The 15,356-nt window shown below is 48.4% G+C and overlaps 1 protein-coding gene across 1 annotated transcript; it reads left to right on the forward strand.

The window, feature by feature from the left end:
* Window positions 1–5,835: 5,835 nt before the first annotated feature.
* Window positions 5,836–8,185, forward strand: RD3 (RD3 regulator of GUCY2D). Its single transcript, XM_026509027.2, has 2 exons — window positions 5,836–6,131; window positions 7,888–8,185. Exons 1-2 carry the CDS (start codon window positions 5,836–5,838, stop codon window positions 8,183–8,185), a joined length of 594 nt encoding a protein of 197 aa, XP_026364812.1.
* The last annotated feature ends 7,171 nt before the right edge of the window (window positions 8,186–15,356 follow it).

A 15,356-nucleotide genomic window follows, 5' to 3' on the forward strand; every position in this document is an offset into this window, starting at 1 on the left:
GAGTCCAAGAATTCTCAGTTTGAATCTGAGCCTCCAAGTTGTTATGAAGCTGCAGTGGACAAGGAAGGAAGCACAACGTATTTTATTTCATAGCTTGTTAACCTAATTTGTAACTTAAATGTTTAGACACATGGAATGTGAGGTTCTGTTTACGGCACTGCCCTAGTCCCCTAGCAAATGCGTGGTGCCCTGACGGGGCCTGGTGTGGCTTTGCTGCCAATATTCGGAGGCCGGTTTGTGTGCAGATAAAAGTTGTCTTCAGTGCCTCCCGTCTGTCCTTTGTTCTGTATTCCCCCGCCACAGGAGGACCCTCTAGCCTAGAATGGCCAAGCCATTCTCTTGCTGCCTCCTTCTGGCTCAAATGCAAATCCAGATTAAGAAGAAAAAAAGGCCTTTGAGGGGGCCATGCTTGACCCAGGGATGAGTCCCTCAAAATGGATCTTAGGAAGGGTGAGAAGTTTTGGATTGGGAAGGGACTCCCTAGAGAGAGTTCTAGCCAGCTGTACACACACACACACAACACACACACACACACACACACACAGGGACAGAGAATGAGGACTAAAGCACCACATGGCAACCGCATCCATCACTCTGGGATTAATCCAATATCACTCTATTTACTTATGGACCTCAGCTGCACTCTTGCCGTAGATCAGACCTTCTGCTGGGTGCTGGGTGCTGGGTAGGATGATGCCCAAGACCTGGTTTGTCACTGTGTCTGGAGAGGGAGATGGACACACGTGCAGTCGCGGTGTACTGGGGCTGTGCCTGGGTGGGGAAGCACAGAGCAGACTGGGAGCAGAGAGATGAGGCCACGGAACCTGGTCAGGGAGGGCATGGGAGCCTCCTAAAGGAAGCAGAGTATGAGCTAAGAGCTGAAGGAGGATTTATTCAGTACAGTGCTGAAAGTGCTCTATGCATAAAGAAAATGGGATATATATATATGTATATACTCACCTATAAGAAAGAGGGGAATCTTGCCTTTTGCAACAACACGGATGGGCCTTGAGGGCACTATGCTAAGTGAAATAAGGCAGACAGAGAAAGACAAATACCGTATGACCTCACTTATATGTGGAATCTAAAACAAAACAAAAACAAAAAACTGAGCTCATAGATAGAGAATAGACTGGTGGTTGCCAGAGGCAGCAGGTGGGAAGGGGGGTGACATGGGTGCAAGAGGGCCAAAAAGTACAAATTTCCAGGTGTAACTTACATGAGTCCTGGGGATGACTATAGTTAAAACCCTTGTATTGTATGTTTGAAAGTTGGTAAGAGACCTTAACAATTCTCATCACAGAGAAAGCAATTGTAACCATGTACAGGGGACAGATATTAACTAGACTTATGGGGTGATCATTTCACAATATATACGAATATCGAATCATTATGTTGTACATTTGAAACTACTGTAATGTTACATGTCAATTATACCTCAGTAAAAGAAAAGAAAAGAATGTTCTAGATATGTGCAAAGGCCTAAAAGCAAGAGAAAGCTGGGCACATTCTGAGAAAGAGTGTGTGTGTGTGTGTATGTGTGTATGTGTGTGGGACTGGGGGGAAAGGGGACTTTGATGAGACATGAAGCTGACGATATAAACAGGAGCCACATGATAAAGGGCCCTGAAGCCATATGAAGGGGTATAAGGACATTGGGAACAACTGAAAGCCTTTAAATACCCCCCTGGGCTTAAACACAGGGCAATTTAAAGCCCCTCACAGGCCACAGACACTTTGACTATTGGAGCACCTGCCCCATCACATCAAACATCATCATAAAATGAATCCACATTACGATTATTTTTAAATAAAAATTTGAAAGGGGGTTTATAACTTTAATTTGGAATTATTATTAATAATTTATTAATTTCAGTTTTTCAGACTTCTATTGATATTTCGAAGCCAGTGAAATTTGGAGGGGGACACATGGAGGTGACAGGCTCACAGCTCCCAGACCGCATGCTCCATCTATGTTATGGTATCTAATGAAAACAAAACAGGGACATGATCAGACTTATGAGTTAGAAGGATCACACTTTCAGGGCACCTGGGTGATTCAGTTGGTTGAGCATCTGACTCGTGATCTCAGCTCAGGATTTGATTTCAGGGTTGTGAGTTCAAGCCCCACTTTGAGCCTACTTAAAAAAAGAAAAGAAAAGAAAAAGATCATGCTTTCTAAGTCATTGAGTGGAAGCTGTTCAATGGGTATGGGACTTCAATTTTGCAAGATGAGAAAGTGCCAGAGATTTGTTGCGTAACAATGCACTTATAGTTAACACTACCGTCCGGTACATTTAAAAATCTTTCAGATGGTAAATTTTATGTTATTTGCTTTTTTTTAGAACCACAATAAAAGGAAAGTGGAGTGGAGATTAGATCAGAAGGATCAGCCCTGAGTTGCCAGCTAGGAGCAGCTGTAATATACCTGGGAGATGGTCTAGACCGAAACTAAAGGAGGGACAGAGAATAGACAGATTTAGAAGAATTATAATATTTAAATTTGGAAGAATCAACAGGAATTGGATGCAAGAATTGACAGATGGGGCAAAGTGATGAGATGAGGATGATGCATCAGTTTTGGCAACAAGGTTATGCCCACTGCCACGCTGGGGCCCTGGGAAAAGCAGCAGCCACAGGGAAGGGATGTGGGAGCTGTGGGTTAAGGTGTGAGTGGAACATGCTGTGTGTGGGGGGGGTGTCCAGGAAGCATCTGGACACCATGACCTGGAGTTTGAGAGACAACTGGCTTCTGGATTTTGATTCGGGAGCTATCAACATTGAGGAGATAATTGGAGATGTGTGAAAGGATGAGGCCTATTAACATAAGACAGCCTCAGACAGAGCCCCAAGGAACAGCGACAACCCAAGGAAGGCCAGGGGACGGGTGCCCATATGGGGTCTAAAAGCGAGTCCCAGGAGGCAGACCAAGGCACAAGGCAGACCAGGGCAGGACCTAGACCAAAGATTGTGGCCTAATGGAAGCCAAGGAAGGATTCTTTCCACTGGAAGGGATGGTCAGTGGAGTTGGGTTGGGAAGCCTCAGGTGAGTTGGGACATATGCAGTCAGTAGGGGTGTGGCAGGGAGTGGAGGATTTTTGGAGCGGGGACAGTGTCTGTGGCAGGTTACATTCATTCCAAGGCATCATACCCCTCCCCCTGAGCCTCACTGGTCTCTTCCTCATTCATTCATCTTCCGGCCTGGTGAAGCTCAAGGGACAGCTTCCCAGCATCGAGGGGCAGGTGATGGTGGGGGGATATTGGGGTGGAGGGGTTGAGGGAGGTTAACCAAAGATATCTTCCTGGGGAAGGAGGGCCTGGGCCAGGTTTGGAAGTATCATAGTGTGAGGCTCAGTGAGGCAGAGAGGCAGGAAGCATCCCGGCAGGGAGACCCCACATGTCCTCATGACCCCAGAGCTCAGCCAATATCTCATCCTCAGGAAGGGTCTCTGAGTGACAGGACAGTGTGGAGCCATGGGGGCCAGAGGAGATTGTCTTTCTCATGGCCACTGACAAATGCCCCCTCATTCAGGGGAGGTCAGATCTGTGGGGCTCATTCTTTCACCATCATTCATTCATTCATTCATTCATCATTCATCCCTTTGTTCGTGCGTTCACTCACTCATTCATTTGGCATTTATTAAGCACCACAGCAGTACTATCCAGCACCAGGGATGGAAGCATGAATAGGGCATGGTCCTCACCCACATATAACACACAGAGTCAGGGAGGTAGATGGTCTCGCTCCGTAAAGTGTTCCTGGTGCTATGAAGAATGTCTGTAGGAGTGCTATCAGGGGACAAAGTGGAGAGTGGTCACATCAGGAAAAGTGTCTCAGGGAAAGTGTCAGGAAAAGCTCCAGAGAGGAGCTGAGCCCAGTGCTAAGTCCCCAGGCAGGGGAGGGAGGGACACTGGACAGAGCATGGGGCTGTGAGTAGCCCAGCACCGTCAGCAGCCCCTGCGGGGACTGGTAACCCACCCAGACTTGGAGTGCCCTTCACGGGGTTGAATGAATACCTCAAATGACTACATTCACTCTTTTGCTGTTAAGCATCAACCTGACCCATGTACTTGTAAAAACACAAACACCTGCTACTGTAGGAAACATAGCACATTCAGTTACAAGGTGTCCCACCGCCTGATTCAACCAGAGCCCTTGGCCTTGGGCAGAGGCTCCCGGTGTTCACGGCTCTAAGGACAGAACACAGCCCACCTCCATCCCCCAGCACTTTCCCCACACTACTGCCCAGCCTTATGATTCTAAACACATGAAGCAGCTACGGACAGAGAAGAAAAGCTTCTAAATGTCCCAACCCCGAGAACAGGGTCTGATGGTCTGTGTCCTCCTCTCCCTACCCCCTGGGAAGGAGTCAAGGTGTAATCTGAGGCCCCACTGGTGATGGGCTTAGGCTTAGTGGAGGATGAAAGTTTTAAACTTCCTAAATATAATGGTTGCTAAGGGAATTGGTGGTTCATGGGTAAAGAGGAGTTTTCATTGGTGCCACCCCAGAAGTCTACTACTGCCCCATAAAACTTTTCCTATTTGTGTCTGATTCTCCAGCATTAACAGTTCATTTCTCTGCCAGGTGGTGGGAAGGCTGCCTAAAAATGTGTATGTCTCCATGCCCCCCAGCTATGTTGTGGAGACTGCGTTCATCCCATCACTTTTCTTGGCATCTGGAGGGTCTGGGCAGGGAAACCATTGGTGCATGGCATGGGGAGCTCTCAGGAGGGGGAGAGGCATAGACGGGGGGTTGGGGCATCTGGAAGCCCTCTGCAGATTTTGACCTGGGAATGGCCCTCACCTTCACTGTTGTCAGACGCACAAACCCACTTCGGACAGGCATCGGGGTATGCCTGAGATGGTAGTTCCTCTACCCATCCATCCATCCGTCCACCCACCCAGTCAGCCATTCACCAAACCTGTATTGTGCAAGACCTTGTGGAAAAATGACAAGTTAAGGTCCCTGCTCCTGCCGCCGATACTCCTTGCACATGCCTCTCTTCGTACCTTGGCTGGGTCCTCGGGATGCCTTCTCCATCAGTCTGTGTGTATGAAGCCAGCATTCCCTCTTCAGCCTGCTCTTATCCACAAGCCTTCTACTATCCTCTTCATCCTCTGGAGTCCTTCCCTTCCCCTTAAGTACCGACACGATGCTTCACTGATCCCGTTTACCTCTTTCCATGACATCTCCTGGGCAGCAGGGTCCCTGACATGTTTCCGTTTGTGTTCCTCCACAGATGGGTACACAGTGCTTGATTAATGCCCCTGAATGAATGAATGAATGAATGGTAGGTAAGTTGTGTCCTTTGCAGGATGAGGTCAACCCCACACCATTCCAAGCTTCCTTCAGCAGCAGGCTGGGGTATTAAGAAACTCAGGGTGTTTTCCTGTTAGGTTGACAGAAGATGTAGTGATGTACTTTTTCCCCCTTAAACTGTAGGGATAAGATTGTGCTCAGCCACACACAGTGTATTTCCTTCTTTGTTTGGAATTAGTGGGGATTTGGGAGGTGGTTCCTTGGGGCTCAGCCATCGGGATGCATTAGGGATCGTCATAACCATGAGACTATCGTACTTTAATGTGGAGCTGAGAGTGCCCCAAGTTGATTCACAACTGCTTCTCATGACAGCCCAATCTTGTCTTACAGAATTAGAAATGAAGGCTCAGAAAGGTTAAGCAACTTACTCTGGGCCACCCAGCCGTGAGGGCGGAGCAGGTCTTCTGTCTCGGGTCCCAGCTCTCCTCCTTCCCCTTCCTCTCCCTGCCCTGACTGACAGACGGGCCCAAGAAAGACACACTCTTGCCCTGTCTCGGCAGGGTCCGGCGGGGCCATGTCCCTCATCCCCTGGCTTCGGTGGACTGAAGCGCCCCCACGGCTGTCGTCCCGGAGGCCGGCTGAGATGGTGCTGGAGACGCTCATGATGGAGCTGGCGGGGCAGATGCGAGAGGCTGAGAGGCAGCAGTGGGAGCGCAGCAACGCGGTCAGGAAGGTCTGCACCGGGGTAGACTACAGCTGGCTGGCCAGCGCACCCCGGCCCACCTATGACCTCAGCCCTGGCGAGCGGCTGCAACTAGAGGACGTCTGTGCCAAGATCCACCCCTCCTACTGTGGGCCTGCCATCCTCAGGTAACCCCTGGCCGGGCATGGGGCCCCGGCTGGTGCACTGCAGGCTCCCGGGGTGCAGCTGCGGGGGGGGAGGCTGAGGCCATCAGGACTGGATCCAGGGCACCTGCATGCCCCAGGGATCTGTTCAAAGGAGCAGGGCAGAAGGAGGAATCTGCAAGAGCCCAGAGAACACCAGGCCAGAGCTAGGGGTCCAGAAGGAGGCAGGAGGCAGCTCCTGGAGGCACATAACTTTTGATGCGCGAGAACCCCAGGCCTCTGAGCTTCCTGTTCTCCCTGGATTATCATTACCCTGGATTTTAACACAGCTGGCTCTTCCTCCTTCATCGGTTCGTCTTCTATATCACCGTCTTAGAAAGGTTTTCAGATAATCTTTCCAAAATTCAGTTTTTAATTATCCTATTTCATACTAGTATAATAGTTTGCCTCAGGGGACTGTGCATGTGTGTGTGTGTCTGTGTGTGTGCGCGAGTGCGCGCATGTGTGTGTGCGTGTGTGCATGTGAAGTGATCAGAGGCCTGGGGCATTGAAGATGCAGAAATTCAGAGCTTGGGTACCACAATGTTCCTGAATATAAATGTAACCTTAATAGACCTCTGACCCACATGGCCCAGGCTTGGTTGGGTTCATGTTAAAGTCGAAGAAATATAGTCCAACAACCAACAATAATTTCAAAAGTTCCTCAAGTTCCTCACCTGCACTTCTGAAACATCCCCCAAATCTTCAGTCACATCTCTTTAACCATTGTAAGCATCTGTTGTACCCCTTTTTTCTTAGAAATTCTCCTTAAAACTCCTTCTTAAACTCCTTCTCTTTCTCCAGTCTTACCCACACTCCACTGGATTTTGTAGTCTTTTTCACCCCCTGCCCCCTTTCTTCCTTCAGGCTGAGAATCTTACCCTCTCCAGGTTCTCTTGTTCCGTACTATGGAATCCCCCCAAAATATACCTACTTCCAGAAGCACCTGGGGTTGGGGCGGTAGGGGGAGTGAGTCATGGGGGTGGTGCTGATGAGAGAATCCAGGCTGGTAAACCAAACCTGATAAACGAGGGGGAGACTGGGGACACACATAGGATCATGATTGTTCCCTCATAATTCCTGTCTCACTGCTGAAAAGTTTGGTAAGTCCAGACTCGAAATATGGTGGAGGAAACCATTAAGTGGACTTGCTAATAACTATCCTTCATTTTGAGTGCTAAGCAAAGACATTTTAGGCAGAGGAAAACCTCACCCAGCAGGTACCAGGAGCTATGGAAGGAATATCACAGGGCAGTGACACCATCAGATAGACATTTCAAAGAGATCGCTCTGGCCACCGGGGAGAGAAGGGTGGGAGAGCTGAGCCAGAAAGCCTCATGTAGGTAAAGCCAGGCCATGGTAGCAGTGGGTTCCCCTTACTACTCTGGCATCGATAACCTGAGGTCAATGTCAGGATCTTTACATATACACATACACACGCACATGCACACATACACATATACATATGCATATGCATACAGACTGGTAGCTATGACCCCAGTTTACAGATGAGAAAGCTGAGGCCCATAGAGGCCGGAAGTAGCAGAGTGGGAATTTGAACTCAGTACTGGCTGGAGCAATATAGGGAGGTGCAGTGGTTTCTGATTGACGTCAGAAGGGAGGAAGTGGCAGAAAGGGGACCTGCCCACTGGGAGTGCACAGGGAAGCCCCGGCGGTTAGACACCTGCTCTGTGCCACTCCGGCTGACTCACCCGCAGCCCCTCTCCTGCTCTGAGCTCAGGTTCCGGCAGCTGCTGGCCGAGCAGGAGCCCGAGGTGCAGGAGGTGTCCCAGCTCTTCCGCTCGGTGCTGCAGGAGGTCTTGGAGAGAATGAAGCAGGAGGAGGAGGCCCACAAGCTGACGCGACAGTGGAGCCTGCGGCCTCGCGGCAACCTGGCACTGGCCACCTTCAAGACCCGCGCACGCATCTCCCCCTTCACCAGTGACATCCGGACTATCTCGGAGGACGTGGAGCGGGACACGCCGCCGCCGCTCCGGACCTGGAGCATGCCCGAGTTCCGGGCGCCCAAGGAGGACTGACCGGTGCTCTCCCCTGCCCAGGAGCTGAGCCACCTGCGGGAGGGCATGATAGGCCGGTGACTGGTCCCGAGTCCTGGAACCTCCCCACCTGCCCTTGACAAGGGGCCCAAGAGGTGGCCCCATCCCAAGACATTGCTGTAAGATGGAGCAAGCCCTCCGGCCCACCCTCCCCCATCAGCCACGAGGCTTGGGGTTAGGGCTTGGAGCTTGGAGCGGCAGCGATCCCTCCCCCGCCAACCTGCACAAGTCAGCTGGAACATCCCCTCCCCTGCCTTGCAGAGATTCGGGGCCTTGGCAGACAGACCCCAGCCCATCCGCATCTTCTGCTTCTGTCTGGAAAGGGAAGAGTTGCCCTGACTTTTTGCCAAGACCTGAGTTCTCACCCCAATTCAGGGATGTCCTAGTCACCCCCTCACTCTGAGTAAGGAGGGACTTGTTGGTAGTGTGGATTCTCTGCGGGTGACTGCTGGTGGCTGGTCTCACCACTGCAGGTAGGTCACCGCCTGGTGGACAGGCAGAGCTGAAGGGGACCACAGAAGCCAATAGGTCCACTCTCCTCAGCTAGTGAAATGAATAAACTGAGGCTCACAGACAGCCAGATTCTTATACCTTAAATTGCAGCCAGATCCCCATGGGCCGCAAATTGTTCCTGCAGGCATAGTCTCTGCCCCTGAGTCCTTGAGTCCTGGGCTATGATGGGGACAGGTCCAAGGGCTATGTCTCCACCTGCCTGTGGCCTGACACATCTCTGACCTAGGAATTGACATGAGGTCTAAGGCAGCTAGGATCAGAGGTAGGATGCCCTTACCCCACCCCCAAGAGTATAGTCATGTGGGATGTGGCCAATACCTGGCAGCTCCTTCCAGAGGTGAAGTTTCAAGGCCTTCCTCCTCACTGCTCTGGAGAGCCCAGGTGTCTGATTCCAGGGTCTGTTCTCTAACTGGTCACCCCAAGGAAAGTGACACCAAAACCCCTAACTGGCCTCAAAGAACCAAGTGAAATGTTCTAGAAGAGCCTCCCTACAGCCTTCACTGTCCTTCCATTTCTAATTCAGTTAGACCTTGATAATGTGCATGTGGTGCTCCAATGTCTGGAAAGTCAGGTGGCTTCCCCACATACCCTGGGCTGAAGTGGAGTGTGGGGAGATGGGTGGGGAAAGGGTCTGTCCCCAACTATCAGTGCGTGCTCAGTAAATGCAAGTGGATCTTAACAATTAGTCTAAATAAAATGCCAGGAGATAAGTCAATGGGGGAAAATCCATATATTGCCTGACCAAGCTCAGTAGAAAAAAATAATTTTTTTAATGATCTGGTTTTGGATTATTTTCATTCAAGTCTGGACAAAAAAATCATATGATGGAAAACCTCTTATCCAATACAGTCAAGATGAAGGAGTTGTCTCATTACATAACTGGTGGTAGTTGAAAAGCACTTAAATGAAAATATACACCTAAGCTTCTTACATATTTTCTGTTAAGACATAAAAAAAAGTTCATTCAATTGCCAAGCTGTGTTCGTTCTTTTGCGACATGTGTGGATTGTCTGATGAGAATTCCACAATTGAGTGTTATTGGCTTGTGTGCCCTTGAATCACACCAATAAGAACAACTGGCCTAAACAAGTTTGGGACAAGCAGAAGTGACCCTCGGTAAGCAGACAGGTCACTTGGTAGGGGCAAAAGTGTTGGGGAAAGTTAGAATAGGGTGTACTAGCTGTGAGCTTTCTGGGTACCATGGATGGGGGTCAGGGTGTTTTTTCCGAGGGAATGGACTGTCAGGGTCAACCCGGTTGCAGGGTGCGGGCGGTTCAGGGGAGGTCACTTAAGAGAATATCTACTATTTTCCTCCTTCCCCACCACCCTACATGAACCTACCCTCCCCAAAGAAAAGGAAGATGTGAGACTCTCAACAGCATGTTCTTTTTTAAGTTGAAGTAACTGGCCATCCGTGGAAGCCTTCCCTGCCCACTGCAGTCAAGACAGACAGAACCCACCAGCCCCAGACACAGCTTGTCCTACTGCCGTGAATTCCAACTGGTGACCCTCAAACCTGTGAGAAGTTGCTCCTCTGGCTGGATTCAAGTCACTAAAGGAAGTTATGATGTCAGCCTCAATTTCTATCTATAAAACTCCAGTAAGAACAAATAAAAGAATGAAACAGTTGGAGAGCCTGCCTGCGAATGTGTGGCAGCCGCCGGCTGGCGCCAGTTGGAGGACTGAGCAGGGCTGTCCATCTCCCCTCAGCCCAACACCGCCAGCCACTAGAGGGAGCCACGGGGGGTGGGAACGCTCGGTGGTTGGTGGTTACATTTTATTTTACTGCGTGGAATTTTTCTTTAAATCTTGTTTTATGAAATTTAAAAATTTTTAAAAATTCATAATAAAATTTAAATTTGAAAACAGAGGAGTATTGCAAAAAGTGTAAGAGCCCGCCATATGCCTCTCACCAAGGCTTAGTAGTTATTAGCATTTTGCCGTATTTCCTTTAATATATTTTTTGGTGAAGTATTTTAACATAACTCCCAGTCAGCATGACATCTCAGCCCTGAACCCTTCAGTATGCACTGCAAAGGCAGAAGGAAAGTTTCCTGTGTAACTCCAGTGCAATACTATGACTTCCAACAAAATTAACAGTAATTCCTTAATATCGTCTAATATCCAGTCCATATTCAAATTTCCCTAGCTACTCCCAACAATAGATTTTTGCAGTTTTATTTCTTTGACTGAGGACCTAGTCAAGTCCCACACATTGACACAAAATTTGTAATTTGTTTTATACATGGTCATATAGCATTTATTTAATTTCACAATGAAGAATTGCTTAAATAGAAAGTGTTTATGGAACATTAGTGTTAATATGCAATAAGTTAATGACAGCACATAAACGAGGATAATTCTGCAAATTAGCCTAAGAATGCTCTTTATTTCGCTCCTTGTTATTTTCATTTGATTAAAATTCTTCCACAGCAACCAAGATTCTCTAATACCTTGAAAAGTGATGTTAAAAATCGATAATGGCAATATATCTAATTTGACTTTTCATTTGATGAAAGTGCTCTCCGTGTCCGTGGGCTTAATTATCTGAGACACGCTTGCAAATAGCAACCTAAAGCCTCCTCTTTTCTCGCCCTTTAGAAACAAAACACTAAAATGTATCAAAATAACTCAGGGGAAATCTCAAGAATTCTAGTAGTAGGTAATGAAAATAGTTTATGTCTATGTTTGATGCCATTATTCAACATGTAGTGAAATCTCAGTCTGTCTTAATATTCCTGTGGCTCCCCAGCACAATATGTTATTTCAAAATTTATTCATCGACAAATCATTTTTAGGCAGTTATTTTAAATCAATTTAACACCCTGCATCATTTGTTAAATGGGGGAAATTGGCGTCTGTTTCCTTTTATCAATGTTATTACATAGAGTATTAAATTAGCATTATATATTTAGTCAGGTGCTAATCTAAAAATAAAAACATGGACTAAAAAGCATGACTTTATCGTACTCAAGGCAAAAATAACAGAATGATTTTTAAAAGTTTCTAAAAATTTCCAAGAGTTGTTACAGTCTTGAGAAAGGCATTCACGAGCCAACAGGAGTTGGAGTGTTTTCTAGCACATTTGATTGTACTGCATTCCAGTTACAATTCCCTTGCTGGAACAAATGCAACATTCCCGAAGCCCTGCAGGCAAACTTGGAAGTTCTCCAGCCCTGTCTCCCCTCCCAGCTAGGTTTAGTGTGCAGAGAATTCCATTCCAGGAACAAGCTATTTCTCTCTGTGTAGCTGAGTCCTGAGGTTCACAGCTGAAAATCGACTTCTGGCCCCTGCTCAGGGCTGTGGGCCTCTGCTAGGCTCTCCCTCAGTGTCCAGGCTCCAGGGCACCGGGCAGAGGAGATCTAGCTGAGGTTCACCTGTCCTTAGTAGAAAAGAAATCAAGGTGCTGGGCAAAGAAACTGCTCTGAAGTGTGAAAGGGACTGGAGAAATACGTCTCTTATCCACATAAGCCAGTCCAACAATATTGCTAAGGACAGAAATGGCACTGTCTTCAAGAAAATGCCTTTATTGGGACACCTGGAAGGCCCAGTTACTTAAACGCCTGCCTTCAGCTCCAAGTCATGATCCCAGGGTCCTGGGATCGGGATCGAGTCCCACATTGGGCTTCTTGCTCAGCAGGGAGTCTGCTTCTCCCTATCCTCTGCCTGCCGCTCCCCCTGCTTGTGCGCATGCACGCTCTCTCTGACAAGTAAAATCTTAAAAAAAAAAGAAAAGAGGGGCGCCTGGATGGCGCAGTCGTCTGCCTCCGGCTTAGGGCGTGATCCCGGCGTTCTGGAATAGAGCCCCACATCAGGCTCCTCCACTAGGAGCCTGCTTCTTCCTCTCTCACTCCCCCTGCTTGTGTTCCCTCTCTCCCTGGCTGTCTTTCTCTGTCAAATAAATAAATAAAATCTTTAAAAATAAAAAATTTTTTTTTAAAAAGAAAAGAAAAAAGAAAATTCCTTTATTAACATTTGAATGGCCCTTTGCACTTGACCCACTTGATCTGCATGTGATCTTGACCATCAGGCAAGTGCATTCTGTTTTTGATACGCCAGGGGCCAGCCTAGACCTGGAAGGCAGGGCTCCTTTCCCTTGTCTCACTGCTCCTCAGTGTTCGAGATCCTCGTTCCCTCTCAGAACCACCCGGCAGAGCCTCACCACTGAACCTCTCACACAGGGATGTAAACTTAGGTGTGTCTCTGCTCACTCCTTCCCCGGGCCATTCAGCTGCCTCCAGTAGCCTGCGAAATCCTCAGGGCAGGAACCAGGTCTTTCACCTCTGAGTCTCTACCTTCTGGGCATGGAGTAGGCACTTTACAAACGTGCTTAGTGGATGGTGCATGTGGACACCAACTGCGAGCTGAAGGCACCACAAATGAATGAGCACTGAGGCATTTATGATGTATCCACATCATTGGTTGGATTCAGTTCTACAAGGCCAGGGTCCATGTCTGATTTGAGTGTGTATCTCCCAAAATATGCCTGGCACATTGTAAGTGGTCTTTTTAAGAATTCATTCATTTATTCATAAAGTATTCGCTGAGTGCCTCTATGTGTTGTAGCCGTACAGGAGATGGGGCAGGGGTGCAGTTACCTGTAAGGGTTCTAGCTGGATAAAACAAAACCGAGCTTTTGGCTCTTCTCTGAATTACTCTGGAAGGCTTCCTGGAGGAGGTAGGATTTCCCAAGGGCATGTTTGGTCAAAATGACCCCAGTGTGCGTGGTCTAGAAACAGACCCAGATGCCTATCATCCTTTCTTTTGCCCGTGTCTTTCCTTGTTCAGTGTAGGCCTGAGGGAGACACTTCTACTTAGCATTTTGACTTTACTAGAAACAGGTTCTCTGTGAAGACAGAGACGTGGAAGGACTCTTCTAGAAAGACTGTACTTTCCCATGGTGCTCAGGCCTAGACCAGATAAACGCTTACATTAATTCTTTCTGGGATTCAGAAGATGATACAGAAACCAACAAGGGGGAAGCTTTCCCTAGGGGAAACCACGGAGCGCCACATAGCTCCAAGTCTGTCAGGGTCCAGGGACAGGAATACATGGAGGACTCACCCTCTTTCTTCTGTGAAACCTTCTTCCTTTTGTCTGGAGGTGAGGCTGGGTGCTATGCAGAGGGGTTGGAGGCTTCTGCTGCTCGGAGCAGGCATTTATCGTGGAACTGAGAGCAGGGGCTTAGGGGAGAGCATGCACGCACCTCACTTGAAGCAAATTCGATTTCAGAGAATGTGCACTTTTGAAAGGAACAGTTCTTGGCCCGACAAAATAATTCCCCATGAGGTTCCTTAAGGGGTAAGTACTGAAGGTAGGATTTGGTTTACAAAGAACGAAAGTATACTATGAAATTTTGGGGGACTTCTCTCTTGTCAAAAGACATGTACATCTCTAGGCCGATTCACAGAATCCTACAACCACAACAAACCTCCAGAGCTCAGCCCGGTCCTGATTCCTGCCTCTGAGAAAAACTGCCCTAATCAATCCTTACTGACATCCCCTGTATACAGAGCTCCATGCCAGGACTCGTAAACACACTGCAGATTTATTATAATTTCCAAAAGCCGAGGGTTTACAACCTCTGGGGGACAGAGTCTAGGGCAATGCTATTGTATTCATCAGGAGTTTTAGTTGCTGGTGAGAGAAACACAGATGAAATTGGCAGAAAGACCAAAGGGCATTTGTGACTCCCCCGGGATCAGTCCATGGGCATGTGACCTATAAAGTCACACAGGGCCCCATGCCCAGAAAGGCCTATCCTTGGTTTAATGCTTTGCTATCGCTGCCTTGAAACTCTTTTTTTTTTTTTTTAGATTTTATTTATTTGAGAGAGAAAGACAGAGATAGCAAGAAAGATCATGAGTGGGGAGGAAAGGGAGAAGCAGACTCTCCGCTTAGCTGGGAGCCCGATGTGGGGCTCCATCCCAGGACCCTGGGATCATGACCTGAGCCAAAGGCAGACGCTTAACCGACTAAGCCACCCAGGTACCCCTGTCTTGAAACTCTTCATAACTTTTTAATAAGGGGCTCCAAATTTACTTTGGCATGTACATGGCTGGTCCTGACGGCAGCCACAGTTGGGAGTCCAGGGTCGTTACTGCCCAAAGATACTCATACCATGGAATGTGGGAATGTGCTCTCTCCTCCCCTCCCCCATCCCCTCCTCCTCACACGGCCCCCTCCTTTCTTCTTTCCCTTTCTTTGCTCTCTCTCTTCCCTTCCCTCTCTCTCTCTCTCCAGCTCCTGGCTCTGCCTCCCTCTGTGTGCTGATTTATTTGTCCTCTAGAGTGTCCTCTAGATGGCCACTGGTGCTGCAGGCTGGCATGACCCCAGGTTGGCCCTCCTGACATCCGTATACCAATCCCAGAGAAAGGCTTTTTGGCAGAGCTTGACTGGCCAGTCACCAAACCTGCTTCTTCCTTCTCCTGGGATCACAACTAGATGGCATTCCAGCCTCCCCTGCCTCTGGAGTGGCCACGTGAATGAGTTTGGCCAATGGAATGTGAGCAGATGTGAAAGTCTCCTCTTCCAGCCTGGCCCATAGAAACCTCCCAAAAGTGATTTTCTTCTTCTCTTTCTCCCTTTGCTGGCTGAATAGAGCAGACTCTGAGGCCCAGAAAGAGAATGGAGCCACAAG

This window comes from Ursus arctos, unplaced genomic scaffold (assembly GCF_023065955.2).
Source record: "Ursus arctos isolate Adak ecotype North America unplaced genomic scaffold, UrsArc2.0 scaffold_2, whole genome shotgun sequence".
In the NCBI taxonomy this organism is placed as follows: domain Eukaryota; kingdom Metazoa; phylum Chordata; class Mammalia; order Carnivora; family Ursidae; genus Ursus; species Ursus arctos.